Source organism: Cottoperca gobio, chromosome 9 (assembly GCF_900634415.1).
Source record: "Cottoperca gobio chromosome 9, fCotGob3.1, whole genome shotgun sequence".
Classification (NCBI taxonomy): domain Eukaryota; kingdom Metazoa; phylum Chordata; class Actinopteri; order Perciformes; family Bovichtidae; genus Cottoperca; species Cottoperca gobio.
This window is the reverse complement of record NC_041363.1, coordinates 6,802,957-6,822,082: the sequence shown is the minus strand read 5'-3', so window position 1 is coordinate 6,822,082 and position 19,126 is coordinate 6,802,957. Positions and strand designations below refer to the sequence as shown.

The 19,126-nt window shown below is 40.1% G+C and overlaps 2 protein-coding genes across 7 annotated transcripts; both read right to left on the bottom strand.

Moving 5' to 3' along the window:
• Positions 1-558: 558 nt before the first annotated feature.
• Positions 559-7,660, bottom strand: arid5a (AT-rich interactive domain 5A). 2 transcript variants are annotated; one of them, XM_029440865.1, is made up of 7 exons: positions 7,604-7,660; positions 6,376-6,446; positions 4,093-4,258; positions 3,943-3,995; positions 3,008-3,105; positions 2,760-2,925; positions 559-2,661 (listed from the first exon to the last, which is right to left on the bottom strand). In XM_029440865.1, the coding sequence occupies exons 1-7, from the start codon at positions 7,605-7,607 to the stop codon at positions 1,435-1,437; spliced, it is 1,785 nt and encodes a 594-aa protein (XP_029296725.1). In that variant the 5' UTR covers positions 7,608-7,660; the 3' UTR covers positions 559-1,434. The 2 variants fall into 2 exon arrangements, with proteins under 2 accessions (XP_029296725.1, XP_029296724.1); XM_029440864.1 differs by having other exon boundaries at positions 6,361-6,446; positions 7,604-7,642.
• A 3,250-nt stretch (positions 7,661-10,910) lies between these two features.
• Positions 10,911-18,902, bottom strand: dbnlb (drebrin-like b). 5 transcript variants are annotated; one of them, XM_029440444.1, is made up of 15 exons: positions 18,512-18,897; positions 16,790-16,845; positions 16,447-16,559; positions 16,284-16,358; positions 15,881-16,030; positions 15,433-15,510; positions 14,909-15,060; positions 14,759-14,813; positions 14,478-14,546; positions 14,079-14,202; positions 13,683-13,799; positions 13,240-13,320; positions 12,984-13,042; positions 12,804-12,897; positions 10,911-12,149 (listed from the first exon to the last, which is right to left on the bottom strand). In XM_029440444.1, exons 1-15 carry the CDS (start codon positions 18,592-18,594, stop codon positions 12,013-12,015), a joined length of 1,443 nt encoding a protein of 480 aa, XP_029296304.1. In that variant the 5' UTR covers positions 18,595-18,897; the 3' UTR covers positions 10,911-12,012. The 5 variants fall into 5 exon arrangements, with proteins under 5 accessions (XP_029296304.1, XP_029296306.1, XP_029296307.1 ...); XM_029440446.1 differs by lacking the exon at positions 14,478-14,546 and having other exon boundaries at positions 18,512-18,902; XM_029440447.1 differs by lacking the exon at positions 13,240-13,320 and having other exon boundaries at positions 18,512-18,900.
• Between the last annotated feature and the right edge of the window lie 224 nt (positions 18,903-19,126).

The following is a 19,126-nucleotide window of genomic DNA, read 5'->3' as shown; positions in this document are numbered from 1 at the left end:
GTTTCAGACCACATTGTGGCCTGCAGCATAATCTCATTTGTCTGATTTCCTCTTTCTCTTTCCTCCTCATTGCTCTTGCGTCAGAATTCATCGCTATTTTCACCAGTAATGATCTTGCATCCGCTGTAATGTTGCACATCATTTCTCACAGTAGCTTCCTCTTGGCTTATCTGTACTACTGTACATCAGACCTGCAGGGTTTAAGTCAGGTCGCACCACAACCTGGAGAGTTGCAGTAGCTTTGCTTCATGAGAAACATAAAAATACATGCCAATCTTATCTATTTTGTCATCATATTGTGACTCATATTCGTCTTTTATTCTCTTATTCACTGATGACCTACTCAGGAGCCCATTTTTTACCTGATTAAGAAGCATACAATAATCCTCATGATGTCACTCACTCATAAATGTTCAAATGACGCACAAACATATTTAAAAATCATAAACAATTAAAGGAAATCATTCTTATCAAAATGATTGTGGGTATGGTGAAATATTGTACAACTTTCATAGTATTGACAAACATTTATATAATTAAAAACTAAAGGACAAAAAGTTTTTAAAATATTTTTTATGTTTATTTTTGTCATTTCTTTTGATAATTTACTTACTTTCTTTTTTTTTAAATACATTTGAATGACAATGAGATCTGCTTATAATATCTTGAAAATATGTAACACTGATACATGGTACATATAGTATTAACACAGTATCATTATATTCAACAGACTTCACGCTACAGTCCTGAATGGAGGTTCTTCAACACAAAGTATTGAAATTGTGGAAGTGAGAACAAATGTGCAACAACTGTGGTTTTGACAGAATTTGACTGGATATGTTTACACCATTTATTGAGAATTTGTCAATCAAAAAAACATCTAATTTAAATGTGTTTTTCCCCCTTTACATGTAATAGTTTAGAGGCAAATTTACAAGAATAAAGATGTTTTATCTTGGATAAATAACATATTTTCTAATTTTATCACTTTACAAATGGACATGTTACAGGCTATCAGTAGACATCGTGAAGCACATTGTTTTGTGTTAAATCAAACTACAGAACAATACACATTTTTGCACAGTTCTGCTATGAGTAAAAAAATAATGCAACAGTTTGATGCACATGGACGATTCAGCCCTATAAATATTGTATCTCTAGCTCCGCTGGGGCTTCATTTCCCTTCAGTGTAGTTTGGTTTAGGCCACAGAAGGTCAACACAGTCACACAGTTAATTACAGTAACTAGTTCTCCACCGAAGGATGTTCTGTGTGTAAATATGTGTGTGTTGCATACTTAAGCCGTGTTTAAAACACAAACAAGTCTTCACCAAAATTACACTTGGAGCAAGAGAAAAGTGGGCCAACAAGCTCAATGGCTGCCTTCTTCAGTGTAGATTTATTTTATTGAAGTCTGGAGTTAAAATACAGAGAATCACAGCTTGTGAGGGTAAATTGGATGCATGGCAGGTAGGCTATATCCTGTTTGGGGATTTAACAGAGGAATGGAGTAGGGATATGGGTAAACAGCAGCCCCAATGAGAGCAGAGTGAGCTGGACTCACTGGGACGTGTCGGTACATTAGCTGGGATTGAGGTAGTCTTATTCTGTTGGGGAGAAATACAGGGTGTAATAGAGGGTGGTGCCGAGAGTCTCTCCCCGATTTGTCGTAGTTCGACAGCACGTACGACACAGGCAGGCTGCTGGGTGAATGTGCCGGACTCTGCTGAGTGGGGGCAACTTTTTGTATCATTGTCCTGGATTTCTCCCTCCTCTCTGTCTGATAAAGCCACGGAGCCATGTTGTTCAGCTTCTTCGCACAAGTCAGAGAGTTGTCCTGCTGCATCAACCTGCCCTGCTGGATTTTATAACTTGGCCGAATGGGAGCGGGCCGCAGAAGCTGCACAGATTTTGGAACGACCTTGGAGAAACTAGAGGTAGATGTTGGAGCCCAGTCAGATCTCTCCGTGAAAGAGGAGGATGAGTGGAAAGGATGGGCGGAATATTTGCTACTCCCTTTGTGGATTGGCTTCCAGTCTTTAATGTGGGTTTTGATCGAGTCTGCGGATTGGGAGATGATGTCTTTATTCTCTTTGGATATCTGACAACAGCCTGCAGACTTGCTTTCCTCACTACAGCCGGATGTATTTTTCACAGAGCTAGAACTGTTGTGGGGTTGTTCAGAGCCTGATGCAGGTTTATCTTCATTCCCTTCTGGACCGTCCTCTGAAGAAACAGAGAGAGGGGAAGGGCTGCGTGAAGACGAAGGGGATAAAGGCAGCGGGGAGCTGTCAGAGGAGTTGCAGTTCCGGCTGGAAGAAGCCCGGACCGGAGACTGGGAGCATTGAATAACGGAGGGCCTTTCTTTATCCTCGCTCTCCAGACGCAGGTGCAAGTTAAGGCTCGCCTGAGCCATCCGCTTCTTTTTCTCCAGAGGAGAGATGACCTCTCCGGCAGCTGAAGGCATATGAGCAGTCCAGGGGCTGGATGTGGGGACCTGGACAAGGTGGGCATAGGCAGAAGTGCAAGGGCCAGTGGTGGCTCTGTTTGGCTTAGAGCATTCTGGGTGGTGTCTATCAGAGGTGGCAGCCCAGAGGGTGGGGAGAGGATGCATCACTGCTTCAGTTTGGCAGGCCGTCTCTGGACTTCTCTGGGTGAGTATCTATAAACAGGTACAGGGAATGTTTTAGGACACTTTATATTCTAATAGACTACATATTTCTCTCTTTTTGAGACATTTTAACAGATAAAGTATGTTACCTCCATGTCTGAATCCATCTCTCTATCCGACTGAGTCCTCTTCCTCTTCCTCTCAGCCTTGATGACCTTGACATCCAAATTTCTCTTATATGGCTTCCGCGGTTTGCTTGGAGGCAGAGGTCTGTCCTCCTCTCCTTTTATGTGTCTTTCAAAGGGCAGCACCAGCCTAAAGAAACACATCTGTGATTAGGAATCAGTTGATGTAGCGATGGAAGCGACAGGTAAGTTGGAAACAGAATCATCCTCACTTCTCGTAGTGTCTGCGAGTGCAAGTGGCAGCGCTGGTGCTACCTGGACTTCCTCCCAGCTCATCATACACTTTCTTCCAAAGACGTCGCGCTGTCACCTGTTGGACAACACAGTGTGATTGTTTTGTTTTGCACATGCAGCAGCACATATCATTAATGTTTACACTGTTTCTTCATTTAAATGTGTGAGAAGTAACTGACAGATTTGGGGAGAGTCAATCAGGTGACCCAGTGGTCTTCTCCCTACTACAGCTTTGTTAGTGACTGCCGCCATTTTATTATCTATCTTAGATATATGGAAAGTACAAAAGTATATGTTTTGTATAAAGGAATATTGAGGAAACTGTAGTGATCAGATGATGTCTGAAGATTAAACAGGTCAATGTGTTGTTATTTATTACATTTACAGTAAATGTCTCTCCTTTGGCCTTAAGAGGAAAACAAGAAGTCAGTGATTAAACTTATTTAAATGTAAGTTAGTTTCTCCTGTGATAGTGTGCCTTCCATTCCCAGTTGCATCAGACCTGCTTTCAATTCAGTTTTTGAGGAAGGGAGGTGGCTGGTTACCATGTAATTGCAATGCCTGCTGGTTTTCACGCATACTTTCATTTTTAAAAAGTATACAGTATTACGTAGGCGGCTTATGTTGTGTTTACACCCTGCGACCCAGTGGGGACGGTGGTGGTGAGGGGGTCAACTCTGTTTAGAGCCCCAGCCCCGCTCTAAGTGTCCTTTCAACATGAGTTACACTCTCAGAACTTGTCCTACATTGGCAACATCAAAGACAACACAGCAGCGGAAGCTAAATGTCGTCCAGTGCGGTAGAAACCATCGTGCTGCTGCACCTGACCTATAGCTTATTTTCCACTTAGAAACCTGCAAACGCACCTGTCCAAGTACGGCGAACAACAGTCGAATAAAGAACTTGTACTTACTGAATCATAGCCTCCAAGTTTCTCAACCGCTTTGTAGATCCTCCACAGATTAACTGGGGGGAAAACACACATGACAACCTCATTATTTTTCATTCAAATACCAAGTAAGTATTATTAATTCAACGGCAAGCACAGTGCGACTGAACTCACTCTGTTTGAAGCCCAGATGTGGGATCCTTTCTATGGGTGTTCCTCTGTCCTTCATGAAAGCGTGCAGACTTGATACAAATACCTTCTCCTCCATCTGCACTACACTGGGCCTCTCTTCTTCCTCACATTCAGTCATAGAGTCATGAATCTCAATGACACAGGAAGCCTAGCGTGGAGAAAAACAGATGCAGTAGAGAAAAAGTTTAAAATGTTTTGCATACAAAATCGAGAAGCTCCTGCAACACAGCCCACTGCACTGATATCGAAACCTGTTTTACAGTTGAAGGTATTATCACGGGTGGGAAAGAACACACACAGACTCGTAGGATGCAAATGTTTTAAAGGAAACATCAAAATCAGAGAGTAGGGTTTTACCGCTACTTTCAATAGATAACCGCTACACATCCTGTCTGGAGAGAAAGCAGCAGACTTGTGGGGTTTTTGGTCTAGAGTTGCCAGTCGCCGGTATCACAAATGTCACTTTGAAAAACAAACATAAGCCAAAAGAAGTATTTTACATACAATAAAGTGTTGTAAGTAATATCAGCGGTGACTGATGAGAAGCCAGACTTTGAATAAAGATGATGTTGTGTAATATCTAATACATTACTGGTTGCATGTTTGCTGTATTTTTGCAGAAATGGTGTCTGTTAGATAACAAGAAATGAAAAGATGTCAAGTGTTACAACCCAGACTACCCAGAACTCCAGTACAAGAAATTGACAATGTCACTATTTGTGGTTTGCAAGAAAGGAGAAATGAAACAGTGAAGACATGCAAAATCCAAATCATCTGTTAGAAAGGTTTCAAGAAGTATAAAACAATGAAGACTCAAGAACAGAAACTGTCTCTGTGTTTTCTCCCTGATGATATTCTTGCTGTACGGATTTACAAGTTAGATTTTGGGATTGTGCTGTTAAGTTATCTCTTGAAATATACAGTATGTCGTAGAAACAAGTGCCAGTTCTCAGGTTTTGCTAATATACTCACTTCTGTCTTTTCACACCAGATATTTAAATGTGAAATCCCACAGTGTCGATAGATTAGATGTCAAAAGAGACCACAATGGAGTGTGTCAATATTTTTACTTTGAATCAGCACATGCAGAAGTTGCTTTATTTCTGTAGCAGTCATTGTACAACAAAACAGCTTGACGTGGTTTCATATTGAATAAAGTTCCTCTATGTGGTTCCTGGTTCCGAGAAACAGGCCTCCAGAGTGAGTAATAGTGAAGGTGCAGGCCTCTAACCAAGATAGCCCCGACTGAGTCACACTACACACTGCTCTTCCCAGCCAACTAAGCTCTGACTTTCCACTGTTATTCTGCATCACCTGCTTTTCCCACATATTATGCTTGTATTTTAAAAAGGGAAGTCTAGAAAATAACATTTCCAGAACTGTGATTGGCTGATAAAGATGGAACAAACTGATGTTGCAGGAGAAGTAAAATTGCAATCTTTTTTTTTTTTACTTGGGATGTTGCATAAAATTCGCCAGTAATTCTCAGTCACTGTTTTCAGATCTGATTCACGAAACGTTTAGGTTTGTGCATCGATGATTAACAGGAAACGTCTGCACTGGAAGCCACAGACACTGCAGCCCCTTCGTTGCACATCTCACTCTATACATCTGCGAATATCATTGTGAAACAGTTGATTTCTACCAGATTAATTTTTATTTTATTTGGAAAGCCGCGTGGGTGACGTTGATGTCAATGTGATGTGACTCTCGCAATGATTGTCAGTGGCGTGCTGGATTGATGCTATCGGCCAGCCGGAGGTCACCACAGAAACCACCAGGCTTTCAACTGACATCAGCTTTGGAAATTTCGTGAGCAAATTTGTGCGTCTCATATTTTGTACGTCTCATTTCAGTTACCAGAATAGTGGCTTGTGAAGACCTCCTGCAGTTTCTGTATGTGCAATGAAATTATTGTGGTGTGTCTTCTGGGGTGAGATGTGCGTGCGTTTTGTGACCCTGTCAAGATACAAAGCAGAATCACTTATTCCTTGTACTCATTTCTCGTTCAGCCACCGAGATGAAACCACTGTACACACACACACACACACACACACACACACACACACACACACACACACACACACACACAACCTGCACTTGAACAATTCGCCACCGTATCATATTCACTACAACAAAAAGGGAAATGAAAACCCAGCACATAGCTCACTCTGAGTAGTCATGTCTGTATTCACTGATTAACTGTAAATGATGGAGATGGTCCAGACTGCTGCCACAAGGCCAACTGACATTTGAGGTTATCACCTGCTCCTCTGTCCGCTGCTCTTCATCACCGGCTGCGGTTTGTTGTGACGTCTCACTCTGGTCCTCTTGAGCTTCATGAGACACACAGCGGGGACAAGACGTTTACAATTTTTGAATTTGAATTCAAAGAACCACAGTGAAGCAAGCACTTCTTCATTACAAGAAAACATTCCACGTTGTCGGAACATAATATGCAGAAACGCAAAAAAAAAAGGAGTATTAAAGCACGTCGTCATCACTGCTGGGAATGTAGTCGTTTTTTTTGGGGGGGGTAATTTGCGTAATGGTCAGATGACAAAAAATAGAAATCTGTAGAACATTTTGTCAACTGAGTCTGATATAAAACCACACGGTATAAAACCACTTCCTGCTCATGAACATAACCGCTTGTATGTTGCACTGTATGATATTGTAACACTTAAGCTACAACACTGTATATAGTGAGGAGATCATCTCATGCAATAAACTGCCATGAGTAAAGTAGAACTGCCTTTTATCCTCTGTCTATAGGTCAGCATGAGGACTCTCTTCATAAATACTGCACATAATATCACTGTTGGTAGTGGAATATGAGATTTTGACATTTTATTCTCATGTCTCAATACTCAGGACCTCATGAACTCATTTTATGAGGGGAAACACAACACGGACATTAAACATCACAAGCCCAGGGAAGTAAATGTGACAATCAATGTGAACGTTTCTTCACTAACGGTCAACTCCAAAGCATGTAGCTTTCCACCTACAGTGATATCACTGGTGTGCAAAACCAATATGCTTCTCTTTCGAGATCTCTTGTTTCCTGTGCTGTGGCTTGAACCTTTAATTCTGCTTTCAGTAGCCTCAAACTTCTGCATTTCACGTGTAGAAGAAGAAATATTTTCGCTATGCTGTATTATTTCTCAAGCACTTTTGAACCTGTGCTGTGTTTGTTTCTTTGTGTATTCAAATAAACAGACATTGATCTCTAATATTGTGATTATTCATTAGAGCCCTTGCGATTAATAATAGCATTATGGTTTTCTACATTTCTTTTTACAAAGGATTTTTTGCAAAAACAGACTTGGTACAGTTTTCATATATTATATAAACAACGCCATTTAAAGTGTTAAGTCTAAATATATAAATATACAACAATATTCAACCTGTTTTAGTAAGTACATACACATATTTAAAACAGAAAATATGATTAGCATTTGGCTTAAATTAATGTAAAAGTCTTTCTCACCCATTTCAAGAGGTTGTCTTCTGGTCTCTGGCTTGACAGTGTTTTTCAACAGTAATTCACGCGGCGCCCTCTTCAACTTCACACCACGAAACAGGAAGCTGTCTCCACACAACAGTTTCATTGGTTGTACAGCTCGCACCGCAGCAAATGAGTCTGGGAAATTGAGTTCTGTTTTTTTTTCTTACTCAAGTCTCACGATTCAGAGAAGAAAAATAGTTTGTTCTTTGTCCCCAGTTTCAACAGAATTGGATGTTATTAAACTATGTAGTTTATTATTATTATTATTATTATTATTATTATTATTATTATTATTATTATTATTATTATTATTATTATTATTATTATTATTATTATTATTATATTTCCAGATAGATAAACATGGAGGATTGGAGTTGGTGTCTTGCAACACACAGAACTGTAATGGCATTACTGTTTATTTGATTTGATTGTGCACATATATGTGTAAAGATGATACATACATATCTTCCGCACAGTGTCCATGTTATAGTACAACTGTGTTTGTGATACAATGATTCAAGTCTGTACAGACTGGACTCAAATTCACCAAAATAGCTGAATTTAGGGAAGTGAAAGAAACATTCAAGTGATGCCCAAATAAAGGTTTAAAAGTGTAGGAATTACATTTCCCCGATGTTTTACATTATTAAACAATATATTTTAGATAAAGGAAGCATGGCTGCACCACTTACTGTCAATGCTGCTGAATAAGCATCAAATATTTCTTGGAGCTTTCTTATTACTAAGAAAATGTAAATTACACAATGAGCAGAAAAGGTGATTCAGAAACAAACAGTTTTTAATTGGAAATCACTATAAAATGAAACTGAATTAATATTGTATTAAGATATAATTATAATAAGTGTGAGAGATAATGTGTGTATAGGGGGAGGCATTTCCTGCCGCCACAAAATACCTTCTAAGAGGTATAATACAAAGTATGGACTACTACAAAGAGTAAGCACTTCGAAAGCATCGAGCGTCCTAAATTTACCATAAGATTATCGGGGATGTTAAATAACACACAACACAGGGAGTATGGAAGTATTGCTATGGGAGTATCAGTATTGGTTACGCTGATAAATTGAGCTTTTACTGGTTTTAATTGGTTATCTGGTTACTATTTAATTTCTGCACTTTTTGAGTGCATCATAACGAATGAAATTAAATAAAAACTTTCAACCCTAACCTAAAATATAACATATTTGTAAGAACACTTTACACGGGAGTCACACAGACATATGTTTGACTCATCACAGCTAATAGCCGAGTAAATACTCTAAGAGCTCACATGTTGGTAAATAAAGGTTTTGAAATTGGCTGGTATAGCTTCATGGATTGGAGACTTTACATTTTAAGGAAGAAGTAAAACACCACTTCTTTAAAATGCTTCCTACTGGCCACTGCCTGAAAGATATTAGTTAAAAATAAAATGGCAGGACAATGCAGAAGCAGCTTTTTCCTCTCGAGATGAGTGGCAAACGGGTAATAAAATGGTCACTACCTATTTCTCTAATCCCAGCTATGAGTCAGAGGGAGTTGTCTTAATACTTTATGTTCCTTACAGCCATATAGAAAGCATCGAGGTCAAGTTACTTTCCTTTGGATTTCTCATTTGATTAAAGAAGACGGTTGTTTTAGCATTTTAAACGCTTTTTTCTCACGAGGTCACATTTGAAAACTTTTTGTATTTTCCCTTCATTTTCCTTTTTCGGCCACGACACAGATCTCTTGTGATAAAAACACTGACAGGTGATAAAGCTGCACACGACACCATCCACATTTCCTCCCCGTGTTTTTGATCTATTTAAAAAGGGGATGCCCTATTCCTCCATCTGTTGCGGATAGAGTCTGACATTTGAAAAATGATTAACATTTAAATGTCAAAATAACCAAATATCTACAAACTGTCCAAATCTCGAGAGGGATTTTTTTTCTTCCGATAGATAGAAAACAAGTTTTTGTTTTGCTTTTTGAGACGATCAACAACGTGATATTAAACTGTGAACGAATGCTTGATTTAAAAGGCAGAAATAAGACGTTTAATGGAGGTTTAGACTTCACAGTGAGACTTTGTGAGGAAAGCGTTAAATAAAAAGTAATTTTCGAGACTTCTACAATAACATATGCATAGTTTATGTCATACATTAAGCTCTATAGGAATTTAATTCCATTTAATTGTGGCAATATGTTTTGCAGAGGTCTTGTAAGTTGTCCCCTGCGACAGACAACAAACATTGGTTGTAAGATAGAGAAAGCCCCAAGCTATTCATTTCAGACTTTCACTGACATACACACACGAGGTTGAGGTGACAATAGCACAAAGTAAATGACAACGCGTAGAGAAAATATTGTGAATCCAACACAGAAAAGATTTCCTGTCTGAAATGAGTCACTATCCTGGGAACAATCTGTGACTGAGACATAAGATTCCAGTCATGGTGAGAAGCTGTCGTTAGACGTCTTCCACAACAAATGGGTTGACAGAGGCACCCGTGTTGTTTTAGGGATAAAACAAACACACACAAGTATATCCGCAGAGGTGTGAAATTGAAAAAGTGAGAGTTAATATTTGTCATTTGTATTTTTCTAGATGGTGTGGGTGTAAGTGGAAATGATCTTGAAACTAAGTCAAAATAGGTTGATTCATTTAGCAACGAGCTAATATTAAATTACATTTAAAGACATTCGAGTCAAGCTGACACTAAATATTGGGGAAGTATTTAAAAAGGAACTGGAGCATTAAAATACACTATTATAGCTATTATTAAGATGACATTTTATTGCAGGACTTTAAAGAAATACTACTGATTGCGTAACATTTCAAAATGTGTTTCTTCTTGAGCTTCATTCTGCAGATCTAAACGTAACGTCTCCGATTACCTGCACAACATGTACGGATATAAAATATGTGATTACATATGGGAAAAGCAAGTAAGGTGATAATAATTACAAAAAAGGTTTCAAAACATATATTGGAAAGCCAGGTTTTAGTCACACATTTTAAATTGGTAGGACACTTCTTGGCATTCAGCCGAACACTGAATAAAGTGAGAAGTAAAATCAGATTTGTGTGAAAATGAAACTTATGCATTAGAGGTGAATTCCCCAGCTGTTGCCTCATTCCAGGAAACTGATTGTAGAGCACACAGAGAGTCTGTGTATACATCTTGAGTTCCTGTTAGACCTCTGAAAATCCCTGAAGGTTTTCTTTACTATTTCAAGCTTTTCTAAAAACGTTTGCAGTCGATGATACGCTCGGCTCGTCTGAGAAGATATGACCACACGCTTTTGATTATTTATTTTATTATGAAGAATGTCTTTGCATTACAATATACTCTGGAAAAACAAATGAATGATGCAATGGATACATGATGCCCTTTTCTTTTCTGTTATATCGACTGACCTCAAAGCTTTAAAAGAGCAAGAATGTTGTTCCGGGATAAAAACACTCAACTTCTCCATTTTCAATTAAAATTTCACTGCATTCACTTCCCCGGTCATTATGGCACCATAACAGCACATCTGTTATGCACTCAAACTCAACCTCAGACCAGCGAGATACAAACAAAGACAAATAATGCTGACTTGTGTTTTCTTCTCTTCAGCTCGTCCCTGAAAAGTTAAATATGTTGAAACACTCTGGTTCAGATGAAAGACTTGAAATGAAGACGACCGTTATACACTCAGTTAAAAAGGGAACTGAATCCACCCAGTGCACGGCAAACATTATTATTATTTTTTCTTTTTAAATATTCACTTCAACCACAGTGAGACCAGTACTAAAACATAGTTTCAAAAATCACAGGATCAAAATCACATGAAAAGAAATGAAAAAAGTTCAGTCTGTTGGTAAAGAAAGGCAAAAACAAGGCAAAAGATTATACTGCAGCTGGTACCGCCATCTTTGATTTTTTTTTTTTCTTCCTGAAATGTGCAGGAGCATTTGCTACAAGTAACAACTAAATTATACCTGAAGAGGAACTGAAGTCACTTTGTAAGGAATGCGAACTAGAAGTGCTTTTAAACGCTCACAACTGAATTTAAGACACAACATAAAAGGCTGATATTGTACTGCATCACATTTATAGGAAAAGAAATGTATGGGTGGAGGGGGAAGTATTGGTCTTTACAAATCTTTAAACTATACCATCAGTTGCTCACAACATCAACACTTTAATGGAATTGCTTTCTTGAAAAGGAGGAAACATTTCAAAAGCTTCTGGCTGAAGATTACCAGCCGTTCATTGGTCCATGATGCGGTTTCAGTCTGATCAGCTCACTTGTGTACGAATACTGACTTTGCTGTGGGATGTTTTCCTGCAGAGGTCCTTTGGGACTGCCAGTGTGATAATCTGGGGATAGGGGGGTGAGGGGTGAGGGGGGAGGAGTTACATAATCTCCACGTAATTGGCTGGGAACATTCCAAAATGGCCGTCGGGGCTGTAGCCCCGCCACCAACCCTCGTCTATCATCTCGATCCCGGTGAGGATATCGTCGGGGTCAAACGAGATCTCTGTGTCATCAGCTGAAAGAGACGAGCAGAGCGCCATCAGCGTCAGCATGTTACTGGATTATATACATTTAGAAACATAAGGCATCTGCAAACATTTCAAACAAGTAACAAGGTTGTAACATAATACTAAATATAATTTGAGTTACACGATCAAATGATTTTGGTATTCCTTTGGTCATTTACGTATCTGAAGTTATTAACCCTTTTCCATTAACAATGGAGCTCTTCTGTCCTCTTGACTTCCAAACTATCTGTGAAAGCTCTACAGGACTATTGCAAAAAGACTTTTGCAATTAACAACGCTCTGGAGTTATTGGAAAAGTTTGGATCACATGAGAAACAATCCTACGCAGCCACCACTGGAATCTGATTCCACAAATAGCATAAAACTAATAATATAACTGTAGCCTCATTTTTCTTTGCAGCTGTGCATAAACACCAGATTTAAACAGAATGAACAGACATGTGAAAAAGAAGAAGCTGTGCAGCATTGAATGTCAACGTTATGAATAAAGCTTTGAACTATTCGGTCCGGACCTATTTTTATGCATTTTCCCCACAAGCTAAAACAAGGTATTAAGTTGTTCTTTAATATTAGTGACAGTTACTTGACTCACTAGGAATAAGTCTGTTTACTGTTACTGTGTGGTGATAAAAACAACTCACCAGCCTGGTAGTCATACAGGGCTCTGGCACAGGTGCCTTTGTCTGGTGTCTCCTCGGCAGTCACCTCATAGGAGTTAGTTTCCTCCACCTGGGGCTGGAATAAAGTTACGTTTCGGAATTATTTATATGATGGGAATAAACAGGCATAGCATTTCCTTCTAAAAGTAAGTAAACAATCACCTGTGGGGGCTCTTCATAAAGCGTCTCTTGGACCTGGGAGTCAGCAGCCGGTGCCTCCTCTGAAAAGAGAGATTACTTTCAGTACGATGTGTCTGAGCTCGGCTGTCGACCTGCCAGCAGGTGGCAGCAGCTGATCCCGACAGTACAGTTCAGGTGGAGTGAATAATAATATGTGCTTATAACAAAAGATGCAGATGGGAGGGTGGAAAGCTGATGCTTAACACTGAGGCTGGTGTTGTGTGATTTTGGCCCCCACCTTCACACTGCTCCTGCGGCAGCGGGGTCGCCTCCTGCTCATCATACTCACACCTGGACTGTCCATCATCCACATCAGGCTCTTATCACCCCAAAAAAACACAAGCACAGACATGCATGTACACAAGGGGACACATTCATAAGTTCACACAGGCTGCAAACCGTCTCAGACATTAAGGGATTGTTGGCACGTTTCACTTGAGTAACAAAACAATCTGGAGGTTTCTTAGGAAACACAAAGCACATTGAATGGAAGCATGACTCATGATGACGTTTGTGATTATAAGGAACATGAAGATGATCACACACAGAAACAACGATGAGAAATGAAGCACGGAGCTTTTAGTTTGGTAGGAGACTGTCACCCAATATGTCGTGTATGCATTCTTTGTGTATGTACTAGTGTGTGTGTGTGTGTGTGTGTGTGTGTGTGTGAGCTCACACCTGCGGCACGGACAGGAGAGGCGGAGCCTGCTGGCTCAGGAGAAGCTTGGCGCTGAGGGGAGCTGGCTCGCTCAGGTTCATACCCTGGCTTAGACAGAAAAGGGCTTTGCAGACGCCCTGAGGAGAGGAACCCCCAAAACAACGAGAGAGAGAGAGAGAACAAAGTGCAGACCGGTTGAGCAGAAGAAGAGAAGACACCATGATGGAGACACAGCGTTAAGCATGACTATGACACTACTAGGCAGTCTGATGGAAAGTTAGAGCTCTGAAAACGACAGCGTCGGGAGCTACCTGCTGCTAGCTGAGAGAGAGGCTAAGAGAGCTTTGCAGTAATGCAGAAGAGGCTGTGACATTTAAAGCAAACAGATTTATATGGAGAGGTCACAGGGCTGATACCTGGCTGGGGGCTGACAGGGGCAGCAGAGGGGACGTCTGAGTCACTGGGAGTTATTCCCCTCTCTCTCTGCTTGAACATCTCTCTGGGGTTCAAAGCTCGCTGAGAGATGAGAGAAGCCGCCTCCTAGAAAAAAAAGAAAGCAAACAATAAGCATTAGACAGCTACAGGTTATTAATAATGCAGTGGGAAGGTATGCAGAGAAAGATTAAAGAGCAGACAGATGTCTTTCCATTAATGATCACAGAGAAAGGAGACATCATGCCGTAAAGACTGGAAGACACGTGGAGCTTCAAATGGGTCATATTTGATTAGAAAGACACAAACACTTGTTCGGAGAAAGGCGAGAAAAGGGAAAGTAGTTCAGCGAGTAGAGAGCACTTTCAGGAGGGGGAACTCACGTTGGCCTTTTCCACAGATTCACCTCTCTTCACTGCTTTCTTCTGGGCCGCCTGGTTCTCCTGCTCCTCCTGATAACGTTGATATCAATGTTGACACTGCCGACGTTAGCTACCTTCCTGACTTAACAAGGCGCGTGCACTACCATAGCTTATGTAACCATCGACATAGTCGCAGAAACGTGGGGTAACGCTCGATGGGCAAGTACATTTCACACCAATCCACATTCAGCATCCGATTCCATACTGTTGAAACCAAAGTGAGATCTTGTCCTGACACTCACCCAGTTCTGTTTCTCCTGGTCTTTACTCTCAGCATCCTGCTTCTGCTGGTACTTCCTATTCGACAAATAACCATTTAGAAGAAGATAAAAGTCACTTGAACGCTTTAATAGGTGCTACTTCAAACTGGAATTCCTTCAGCTGCGACCTACTTTTGTTCATCGATTTGAGACGCACGCTCCTTGTCCCTTTTGTCCCTCTGCGTTGCCTCCTTGGACTCTCGGTCTTTCCTCTCTTTCTCCAGGTGCTGGCGCTCATCCACCGCCTTGGCACGCTCCTCTTTGCGCCGTTTCTCCTCGTCTTTCTAAAAGCCAAAACGGACCAGCGTTGGTATTTTGCAGATATTAGCCCAATTAAAAAAAAACTTGCAAGGCAATGAGCTCCACTGTGTGGGTGCATCTGTGACAGGTATGGTGAGGAGCCAAAACTGCAGACAAAGGACAAAGTTAAAACAATGCTTTCGCTGACTACGGTTACATTTGTGATGGATAAAAACTGCCTGCCTTGTATTTTCATATAGGCTTTTAAGAGAAATGGAAATAAGTGTCAAATGTTCCAAAACTGCAAACTCTTGCGGTATCTCCTTGAGTGATTCAAAAACATCTTACACAAAAATAACACATTTCTTAGGGAGTCATTTTTAAGAGATGCTTCATGAGGTGACGGCGCAGCTCACCTCCGCCTGAGCCCAGAAGTTGTCTTTGTTGGTCTTCTTGATTTCGGACATAGCATTGGTCTTCTGATACACTGAGCCCTGCAAGAAGGAAAAGACCATTTCATATCCTTGTGTAAACCCTCTCTTTTCTTAGTTACTACTTGTTATTCATCGTCATTATTAATTAACTTGATGGAAATGTCGCTCTCTATAAACGGATGTCACATTAGATATTCAGTTAAAATATTTGTAAGCCTTTTGCAAATGCTCTAGTGTTCTGAAGATGCTGGCTTAGTGTGAGTGGCAGGTCGTAACAAAGAGAGAGAGAAAAACAAACATTTCAAATGAAACCACTTTTTCTTTTTATAGATTACGCAGCCTCGTTAAGATCTAGCCCTCTGCGTATCTTTCTAGCGTGAAACATAAGCAAACAGGAGGGCACAAGGCAGGAAGTGCAACGCTTGCATACCACAGGACCCTGAGGACCGCTGTCCTGGAAGCGGCTGGAAGATTCTTTGTGGAAGTTGTAGTTCGCTCCTGAGGCTTTGGCCACTTTCTGCATGATCACCTCGGGCTCCACGTCCTCATCTGCTCTGGCGTTTATCGTGACATGGGCACCCTGAAACAGCATGAAATACATTGCAATGCTCCGGGAAACACTTATCTTGTTGTTATCTTGGGTTATGCATTCAGCTAACAATAGTTTGTTTACATGTGCTGGTATGATATGAAGGACACGGACAGGATAATAGGTCGAGCTCAAAAACATCAATAGCATGCAAATGTAGCACACAAATAACCTCCGTAAACATAAACAGACTATAGTAGAAATTCAAATGAATATTTAAACTAGATTAAGAAATAAGTGTTACCCTAAGAAAATTGGCCATGGAGCTGACATGATTTGCACACAACCCTTTCCTGGAGTCCTTCACTCCTTCTCCAGTCTGAAACACAAATAATGACTCTATAAGTTCAAGGGCAGACACTTCAAAGAGGGAAAACAAATGTACGATAGTCCAGTGTCGCACAAACCCAGTTGATGAGGACATATTTAGGGAGGCCAGAATTTGGATCCTGGACCCGGCAGAAAGCGTACATCACTTTTCCATTGTTCAATTCCTCCACCAACTCCTCCAGTCCTCCATCTGACACATCAACATTGTGGAAAAGTCGAATGGTTACTGTGGTTAGTTGTGTAACTGTGGACATTTTTCCCTCTTACAAATGATGGGGTGAGAAAGCAGAGGCAAGCACTCCCTTTGTGCTGATACTCCACTACTGCGGCTGCATGCTGACAATGAAATTCCTGCACACATTTGATATTATCGTGTTGAGATCATAAAAACGTGATAACAATATCTACTCAGTTACTCACCCCCCTTTTCTGCCAGGCGGATATCATTACTGTTTCCCTCGTAGGTGAACAGGGCCCTGTGGGAAACAAAGGATTAAGGATATTTAAATTCCAGCTGAACAGATCACAAAAACTGTTTGTTCCAACGGTTCCATTTCATAACAAACAACAGATGTTAAGCAACCATCACCCTTAAGCCTTATTCCAACAGGATACATTTTACACAAGTAGGGTAGCGTTAGTGTAAATACAACATCGCTGCACTTTTTATCCCATTTTAAATCAAACTGATAGTTAATACTGGGCCTTTTCTTGCAGGGACGCACAGTTCACAGCTTTTTATGTGTCATTTTATTCAAGTGAACAGAATCTGTCTCCTTCATGTCTGGGAAGCCAAACAGCCTTTTCATGTTAAAGATGAGTCGATGAGGGTTTATTTATTTTTTATAAATGTTGCTGAATATTAAGAAAACACTATATAATCATATTAATTAAAGTTAAGCTGACACACTTACCAGAGTTGCTTGTGTCAGGATAAGGTAAGTTGGATGGTGAGGTATTTAAGTAAATCTATAAATCAATTTATGGCCATTTTGAAGACTTTTGTTGTTGTATTATTGTACTCAGTAATATATTATTTTGATATTTGATTAATAATTTTAGTAATTTTACAAGGGAAAACCAAAAGCAGGCTGGTTCCAGCTTCTGACTAAGACTAAGGCCTTTAGGTTCCATTTAATAGAAAACCACAGATCCGCTTATGATTTTGACTCAGATCAGTATGACACAGACAAATCATCATTTGGCCTGCACTCATACAGAAACAGGATGAGATCAGCTTGTATTACCGTCATAGATCAATTGAATACATTGATTATTGTACATTGCCAAAATAAGTAAATCAATTTGTATTAATGAATGTCAATTTCAGACCAGTACATGTTAGCAATAACTTAAATATTAGAACACATTATAATACACTATTAAAAGGCATTTGCTTCAGTACAGTGGATTTAGGGCAGACTTTTAGAGAAGTGGAACTTGCTCAAACTGACTGATCTTCTCTTTATTCTACATCTTCACCTTCATCAGCATCATTTGAGAAAAACTACAGGAACAGCAAGTCGTGGTGTTGAGTGTAAATGTGTCTCCTGTGAACACCACTCTTCAGAGTAAATATGGGGCCAGCAGGACTCCCTGGGATTAATTAAAGCAGGTCATCATTAAACACTGCAGTTGACACACACACACACGCGCGCGCGCACACACCGTTTAACGCAAAGAGGAAGTTTGATTTGACTTTCACATATTGGCTATATTTAACTTCTGATATCTTACCAGGAAGTAGGTGAGGTAGCCATCAACATAATCCTTCAATGTCATGACAAACAATCGTATAAAAAGAAGTTTAATTAAATACATGCAAAAATAGAGATTAAGTGCCTAGCTTGTTGGTTGTACAGTGTACATAGCTATTTAGTTAGCTCCTCTTTAACGTTAAAGCACGTAAGACTGGCGATACATGTGAGAAAACAACGCTGACTTTAGCTTACGATATCGCTAAATGTAGTATGTAGAAGACCTGCTGTGGTTAACAAAGTAACATAAAGTCCCGGGTTAAGTGTATCCAACGTTAGGTTACCTTAACTTACTTGACGACTGGCTCAATGCTAGCCAACATGGTAGCTAACATAATGCCTCCTACATAGGGCTAATACTGTTTTAAAAAACGCAGCTCCTTACCAGTTAGTATTGGACTTTTCATCTACAACTTCTTGAAATGCAGATGTTAATGCAGGGCCATTTTTGCTGAGGTTAACTGCCATCGTTATGGTGAGTACAGCTAGCCAGCTAGCTATCCGGAATGCGCCCTTCCTATTGGGAGGAGTGGCGATGATGCTGACTTTCAGCTGTGCAGGAAGCTAGTTTAGCTAGTGGCTACATCACAGCGACTGCATATTGGACAGCGTGATACACCGAAAGCGCGGAGATAGTTTGCGTTTTTCATTATTCTAAACTTGGCTGGGAATTTGTGCAATACGATTTCGTAATAATTATTAAGCTGTACAAAATCCTCAATTTCGGAATATTAGATAACAGGAGAGATAGGTCTGTGTAAAGATTGCGATTTCTGCACCGCACAAACCTCGCATGAGGTGTTGCTGAATCAAACGCACCCTAGACCTGTGCTCACAGGTAAAATGGTGTTAAATGCAAATTGAAAAGTTAAAAGTTGCTCTTAATATGTCGTGAAAAACAAAATTCGCTACAGTATATGTACAGTATTTAGACCACCTTATTTAGTATTTATGCTTATTTAGAGATATCCTTTAAAACCATCAATGCTGGTTATGGCCC

Coding starts and splice junctions, on each gene's coding strand:
- arid5a (XM_029440864.1), bottom strand. Junction 3,996..4,092: donor ACATCTGGGCTTCAAACAGA/GTGAGTTCAGTC, acceptor TTTTCCCCCCAG/TTAATCTGTGGAGGATCTAC. Junction 2,926..3,007: donor ACTCGCAGACACTACGAGAA/GTGAGGATGATT, acceptor GTGTTTCTTTAG/GCTGGTGCTGCCCTTTGAAA.
- dbnlb (XM_029440444.1), bottom strand. CDS start 18,594: ATGGCAGTTAACCTCAGCAAAAATGGCCCTGCATTAACATCTGCATTT. Junction 15,061..15,432: donor ACTTCTGGGCTCAGGCGGAG/GTGAGCTGCGCC, acceptor TTTGGCTTTTAG/AAAGACGAGGAGAAACGGCG. Junction 12,898..12,983: donor TTTATGAAGAGCCCCCACAG/GTGATTGTTTAC, acceptor ACTTTATTCCAG/CCCCAGGTGGAGGAAACTAA.